The 7,602-nt window shown below is 59.4% G+C and overlaps 1 protein-coding gene across 1 annotated transcript in view; it reads left to right on the top strand.

The window, feature by feature from the left end:
• The window catches only part of LOC113212045 (centrosomal and chromosomal factor-like), a 41,293-nt gene that overhangs the window by 19,251 nt on the left and 14,440 nt on the right, over positions 1 to 7,602 (top strand). Inside the window, exon 2 of the mRNA XM_026430616.2 lies at positions 5,422 to 5,729. Within this exon, the coding sequence (XP_026286401.1) occupies positions 5,422 to 5,729 (308 nt within the window). The remainder of the gene's footprint in view (positions 1 to 5,421; positions 5,730 to 7,602) is intronic.

Genomic DNA, 7,602 nt, shown 5'->3' on the forward strand with positions numbered 1-7,602 from the left:
CCTTCTCCAATTCCCCCTTCCATTGTGAAAATGGACGATGGGAGACGACGTTCGAGTTGTTCGGCCCCCGCGCACACTGTAGTGTCGGTTGTAATAACGCCTTTTATCTCATTTATTTCCTCTCTCCCCTCCCCCTCCCCTTCCCCTCGGCCGTCTCTTAATTGGCGCCTTTACGGCGCCACGCTGCGCCACAGCGCCGCCACCTCCGCGTGCTCTTGCAATAACTTTGACGGCTTCTTGACAAAATCGCGCGGCGCCGCCGCCGCCGTCGCTGTCGCTGCGCTGACGACGCCCATCACCGACGCCACGACGTCGTCGGCGTCGCGTTGACGACGCGCTCTGGCCTTGGCCGCCCTCCCCCTTCCCTCCTCTCCCTCCCGCATTACTCACCCTTCAAAGCGCCCCAGACTTAAGCCCTCCACGCGCTGCGTGCTCGCCGTTAAAACATTCGCCGCTCGTGGCTCAAGAGCAAAAAAATATAAAGTAAAAGCAAACGGAGCGGAGAAAAAAATATATATGTATTTGAACCTGGCCCAACACTCATCCGAGCGTCCCGTAACTCTGCATCAGTCCTGTCAAGTTAACTCGGCTTTAGCGTTGGCGTGCTCGCGGTGCTGCGCCAGGCTGTGGGCGCGGTCTGAGTGCCCTTCTAAATCCCCTGTCCGGCTCACAGTTATCGCGTGGCGGGGCGTGGCGGGGCGTGGCGGGGCGTGGCGGGCCGGTCACGGGCGTGCATGTCGAGCCACGGTAAAGGTTCGCGTTCGCGTCGTGGAGCGCCGTGGCGGCGGCGATTGTTTTCGGATTGTCAATCAAGCAGCCGGCGCAAGCGGCGCAAGGCACAAGCAAGCCGTTTGATCGGACACGCCCAGCACCAGAGGGGAGGGGGAGGGGGGGAGCAGGAAGTATCAAGTCAGTGTCCGCGGCCGGCCCGGGGCCCGGGCTCTCTCGGGGGGTTCTCTTGTGCGCGCCGGGGATGACCTTTGGACTAACCTTCCACTGCCCTCTCAAGTCTAGTGGAACTGTTCGTGTGTGTGTATGTGTGTGTGCGCGCGCGCGCTCGCGGGTAACGACAGCCGAGTTTGGCCTGGGTGGTGCTTGTTTGGGCGGGGTGCGCGTTCAGTTTGGAGTGGCGGCTGGCGCGGCTGGCACGCTGGTGGACAGTCCGAGTGGCCTGCGCTTGGTTGAGCCACAGAGCTTTGCGCCACACACATAATATCATCAAGGTTTTTGTTTATTTGAAACTAGAACCGGAATTTATTTAAAATAATACTAACGTTTTAATGAGAAAGGCGTCGCTCTCTTATTATACCCTCTGGGAAATAAACGGAAGGGTTGGTTGGCTGCTCCAACCGACGCCGCCATGTCGGTAACTCGACCTGCCGGATGAAGTGTCTTACGGCCCTTGCGGTCTGCTAAAGCATAATAAGAGAATAACTTGGCGCGCTCCTCGCGATACCCGCCCCGGCCGGCGGACGAATCTTATGATACCGACGCGCCGGCAGCAGCAGCAGTGGGGATTGAAATTGCTATTATGATAGTCTCACTCGCGGCGGGGTTCGAGACCCACGCCAAGCCGGCGACGAGACGAGTTTTTCTCTCTTCGGGTTTTTTATTCATTTCTTTTTGTGTGGGTGGCGGAGTGCACCACCGGCCGTCGTCATTTCAATCTTGTGGTAGTGGTGGTATGGTTGGTACCCGCTGGTACCCGCTGGTATCTACGGCCGGGTAGCTCCTCTTTTATATTGCACAACTAATGGCCGTGGTTTATTATTGCCTTGCCTCGCTGCTGCTGCATTACCTGAGATTAAAATGATGGTCTTGAATAGGAAAAAAGCCACAGAAGACGTGGAATTGATTTTCACCCCGCACTACTATACCAAGTCGCATGAAATGAACGACACGGGAGTCTGGTCACGTTGGATTTGAGCGAGAGATAAAATGAAATAAAAAGAAACATCGTAAAAGGTTCACGTGGTTGTCACTGGTCGTGATTGGCTTGATTGGAGACTTGTCGTGCCTTTTCATTTTTTATTTTTTTTTGTCTCTTCTCTCCTGTGCGATCAGGTTCGATTGATTGGAAAAGACCCGTCATGCGTCTCTTGCCAAGCCCCGGCGGGCTGTTGGCCTGGCCTATTCGTGGAACGCACCACACAAGTTCCTGTTTGGCAGCAAAGGCCTGTTTGCAGTCCAGACCTCTGAGAAAGCGCTGCAAAGCTCGGCGGTCGTGGCGTGGCGTAGCGTGGCGGCAGGTATAGGCCGGCGGGGCGGGGCCGGGCGGGCCTGTCAGAATACGAATAGGTTTTGCGAAATGTATGGGGCCCTGGGAGGACCTCCTCCTCCGCCTCCTCAGCCTCCTCCATCTTTTACTTTTACTTCTTGTGGAAGCCTCGCTGCAAGCAGTACACCCCCCCCCCCCTCCCCTCCCATGGCTCTTGCTTGATTACGCCTGCATTACTTGATACGGCCCGGGCGGGGTGGCTGGCCCCGGGCCCATGCGGCCCATGGGGCCCATGCCGAGCCCGTGCCGGGGCCCCGGAGAGAGACCCCCGGCCAGGAGGTTTTGTTGCTCGTGACAAGTTCCCCGAAGCGTGGTCCGTGTTGCTGGCTGGCTGAGCCGGCGCGGCGGCGCTGCTGCTGCTGCATCTAGCGAGCACAATGTGTCTCTGAGTAACATTATCGCTCATCCCCAGCGTCTCTCATCTATCTCTGTTGTTGCCGTTATCTATCCTGCTCTCTTGTCTCGCGTGATGCATGCGAGTGGGAGAGAGAGAGCCGTGTAGTGTATTCGAGCACAGCCTGTTCTTGGATGAGCGCTGGTGAAATAGCGCGCTCTCAGCGCTCCCCGCTGATGCCTGTCTTCTTGTCCTTCATCGACGACCTTCCTGCTTGTCGTCGTCGTCCTGGAGAACAACGCACTCGGACGGCCTGTGGGGAGTCATCGCGGACCTTGAAGGCCTCCGTACACAGACTGCCCGGAGCGCGTCCGTCTCTTTTTCATGTTATGGCGAGTGAGTCGGCAGTTGGCAGCCGGAGCGGCAGCAGAGCGCCGCTCGCTCGCTGGAGACTCCAGAGGAGGAGAGTGACGTTGGCATTCATAGCCACGACTCCAGCAGCTCCAGCGTCTTCTGGAACCAGTCCCTCGATACCATCTGCCCTGCTCTGCTCCACTCGGGCCGCCGCCGCCGACTCTTGACTTACATTTTTGCTGCAGTCGTTGCATAAAGAGCGGGGAGGATGATGAAGCAGCAGCGCTCCTGTTTATCTGTGGGAAATGTCGCGCACAAGCGATAACACTGGAATGATCGACGTCCCCGACTGTCTGACTGTCTGTCTGTCTGTCTAAATCTCCTCTCGGTCCGACCCGACCGCCTCGCGGAGGAGAGGGGGGGCTCTGTCCGCCCTTTACGTCGAATTTAACGGCTACTTATCATACTTACTATTGACGTCGGCTCCAAAAGGCTCTCTTGCTGCCGCGCTGCTCTCCGGACAGCTCCGCGGAGGGGGCGGGGCGGGGCGCGGGGGGCATTGTGAGCGGCCACGGAACCAAACGAGTGCCCCTCCTCTCCCTCCCCGAACCCCCTTCCCCCCTTCTCCTCGGCATATTTTGCGCGTCCGTACCAGAGAGCCCCATTGTGTTGTTTGGTTCGGCTGCGCCTGTTCCATTCCCCCTCCCAGCTCCGTATTCTCCTCGTCGCGATAGGATATTTATGTGCTCTGATCGCAAGAGCGCTCGGGCGTCACACACAACGTACCTCTTCTTACACTGGCTAAAACCTTCACTCGCGAATACTCTTGGAAATGCTAAACGCGCGTTCCTTTTTGGCGTGTAATTCCCTGTATGCCAGGTATGTCCTTCCTGGGCGGGGCGGCCCGGGGCGCTTAGCTTCGTCAGGAGGTCTTGTGCGGGGCGCGCAGCACACACTGTATGGCTTCAGGCGGGCCGGGCGGCCAGCCCGGCTGCCCCTGGCCAAGCCGGGCTGCCGCCGCTGCTGCTGCTGCCGCTGCTTCACAAATTTCAAATCCGATTATAGGATGCCGTGTAATCACGAAGCAGCTCAAGCTTCCCAGCATCGGCAGCGCGGCCGCCGAGTTTGCCCTCCCCCCTCCCTCCCCTCCCCCCGTCGCCACACCACAGCATGGGGGCAGCCTGGCCTGGGAGACCACAAGCCGTGCCTCCGCCACCGCCGCCACCGCTGTCTGAACGCCCACGTGTAAAATTCGCTTTTTCCATTAACTTTGATCATTCTCGTGGTCGTGCCCCGGCGGCCGGCGCCCTGCCCGGCCCTGCTGCCCCTCGGCGTGACGTGAACGCGCCCAGCGCAGCACAACCTCAGCCCCGCAATTGTCTATAATAATTCCTTTTCCTCTTGTTGTTTCTCCTGGCCCTGCCTCTTCGTGCAGCAGCAGCTCGCAGTGCATGTAATGAATACCTGGCGGGGGGCTTGTGCACAACAATGCCAAAAACACCCGACCCAAAGCCCTCTCCGGCCAACTTATAAAGCGGGGCTTGATGGCGGCGATTGTATGAAGAAGAAGACGGCGGAGGAGGAGGAGGGGGCGGAGGCCGCGGCGCTGCAGAGCGAGGCCAGGCAGGCCCAGGCACTGCCAGGGCCTGGCTCGCCTCCTGCTTGTTCCCCGTCTTTCAAGGGGGGATTGTAGTCTGGCCCCTTCCCTTCACAAGAACATCACGCTGCCTCCCAGCGCCGTCCGCGCCGGTTTTCGTGAGGTTGGGCTTTTTAGAGAGGCTCCACCTGGTTCCTCTTCCCTCTCCCCTTCTCCATCTCTCTCTCTCTCGCTCAAACCTTCCTCCTCCTCCGTCCTCCCTTTTCCGATGAACCATCTGATGCCCCCGGCTCCGCCAAGGCCCCGCGCTCGCTGTCGCCCCGTCCCCGCGCGGTCGCCTGCCCGCCCCTGCACGGTCCGTGACCACGACCACCGGCCCATCGCATCGCCTTGGCTAACCTACTTTCCCTCTGATCGGCCGCTCGGTGGCGCGGTGCGGTAACCACGTGAAGGTCGCGGGGCCGGAGGCGGCCGTCCTCACCCTGCGACTCTGTGGTGGCGCCAGCTGCCAGCTAGCTCGGAGTCGCTTAGTGTCAAATCCCCCCTCCCTTTTCTCTCTTTCTCTCACACACAAACAGTCGAACACATTCGTTGTCCAGCCACACTGCGCCACACCGCGGTTCGGCGACGGACCAAAATGTCAACTCTTGTTATTTACTCAGCAGGGAATGCGTATGACGTTCGCCCTACCCCCTCTGCCCCTCCTCCCCTTGCGCCAGCCCGGCCGGCATTTGAAAAATTGTGACCTTTTCACGGTGAGGTGGTGCAGGCCCGCGCCGCTGCCAGGACGAGGAGGGCGAAGTACTGTCGCTGGCGCCGACTTTTTCTAACCGTCCTCTTTTCTCTCTCTGATTCCAGATATCATCGTGTCTACCTGCTCCGAGCTCAACAACAATAACAACAACTACATGAAGCAGCAGTCGCAGCAGCAGGGCAGCAGTCAGACGCAGCTGGGCAGCTGCGCGGCCGTGCCCTCGTACCTGCCGAGCTACCACCCGCACCACGGCCTCCACCACCATGCCGGCGGCCACCACCACCCCAGCACCGGCACCGCCATTGGCACCGCCACCGGCCAGCAGCAGCACCCGGCGTCGCAGGCGACGCAGGTCAACCGGCTGTACGGCGGAGGCCTCGTCAAGGCGGAGGCGACCCCCGTGCCCACCAAGGTGAGAACTCGTCGCCATGTTGCATACCGTGTCCCCGTTGTTCCCGATTGTGTCCAAAATTGCCAGGGAAAGAGCACCGGAAAAAAATATGTATACAAAAATAGCTGTCTAACGACACATGACGGGTCCGTAACGAAAGCCAGGTGCTCCGCTGTTTACTGCCTCTGTGTTGTATTACAGTAATAGGCTGAGCATGAAATTTACGGCCGGATTTGGAATGGCGATGGCGATGGAGGGGAGCAGCGCTCGGGGCGGGGCGGGGCGGGGCGGGGCAGTGAGTGGAGCTCTGGAATGATGGCATTATACAACAATATAGTGGAGGGAAGCGCAGGGCCGGGGGAGGGTGCCTTTATGCCGCTGTCGCTTGCTATGCAGCGCTCTGCAGCGCTCTGTCTGCAGCGCTCTGCTCTGCACCAGAAAGCCCGCCGACCGCCGACGCCGTTTTCGAAATTTCCTCCTCTCAGTGCCGAATACGGCGGCGTGCGGTGTACGCGGTGCGGGGCTCCGGTGTTACTGACCTTTCGGAGGGCATGGCCGGGGCTGCTGCAGGCTGAAAAGCCTTTTGAGCTGCCCCGGCCGGCGCGGCCTGCAGCGAGCTCTATTGTACGGGCCACGTCTATTAGAAGAACCTTAATTAGAAAGAAAAGGGACACACACCAAAGCGAGAGAGCGAGGGAGAGAAAGAGAGACGGAAAGAGAGAGGAAGCAGGGGGAGAAAAAATATGGCCGTCGTTGTGAGAGAGGTGGGGTGGGGAGGGGTATGAGGATTTTCAAAGGCTATGACCAACAGCGCCATCGTAAACTGTACGGCGATGGTCTTGTTGGCGGGTAGGTGTAGGTATATAGGTGGACGGGAACCGGTCGCAGCGGGGCGGGCTTGCCGCGGGCGCGGCGTCCAGCTGCGGCCCAAAGTACTATGATTGTCGGATTTGATGCACCCGGGCCGCCTCCCCTCCACCTCCCCCTCTCCCGCCGTGCGTACTGCGTATACCTCCCACTGTCATTCACTGCCAAATTGCGGGGCCGAACGGGCGGCGCCTGGAGGGGGGATGGGAATATAATCAGCGTGGTCAGGCTTTGGCTCGGTGGTGTTTCGAACGAATGTATGGTGGCTCGCTGATGACAACCTGAGGGGAGGGGGGGGGGGAGGACGAGCATGCAGACGAGCGGGTATGGGGGGCGGGAGGATGAAAATTGCAGGGGTCGGAGGAAGGGCAATGCTTGCTTACCCTGTCTATCCACTCCACGCCGTGCCTTTGATGGCCCGTGTTAGCCCCCCACCCCCCACCCCGCTATATCCTCGGCGGGCCGAAAGAGGACGCCCAAATTGACGGCTCTGGTGCGCCGGGGCTGTTTGATGTTAATATGAAAAGGCGGTGGCCGTGGTGCGGCGTGGCGTAGCGTGGCGTTTCGACAGGTTCGCCCCTCCCCCTCCCCCCGCTCGTTCCTCCTCCCCCCGCCGCGTGGTTTGGTCGTGGTCGTGAGGCCCATATGTGGCCTTTGCAAAGTGCATAGCGCGGGCGGCGCTTTCGTTTTTAAAAGCGCCGGCGATCGTGTGCGTGCGTGCGATACTCGCTCCCACGCCGCCCAGCCAAATGCTAATGCGTTATCCGCATTGTTATTATTTTATTCAGATAGGGGAATATGTTTGTGTGTGTGTGTGTGTGCGCGCGCGCGCGTTTTATGGTTACAGCTCTGAGCAGGGAGGCAAACGATATGAAAAATCGCGCTGAATCGGGTCTTTATTAGAGTGTGGTGGTTTATGTTTTGAAATACATGGTAATAACGTAAAATGTCAGTCCAGGCAGCGGTTGCGCGCTGGACGCTTGCGAGTTGAATATAATCAGATTGTGCGAAGAGGGGGGGGGGGGGG

The sequence above is a fragment of the Frankliniella occidentalis genome, unplaced genomic scaffold (assembly GCF_000697945.3).
Source record: "Frankliniella occidentalis isolate FOCC.00 unplaced genomic scaffold, Focc_3.1 Scaffold202, whole genome shotgun sequence".
Lineage (NCBI taxonomy): Eukaryota > Metazoa > Arthropoda > Insecta > Thysanoptera > Thripidae > Frankliniella > Frankliniella occidentalis.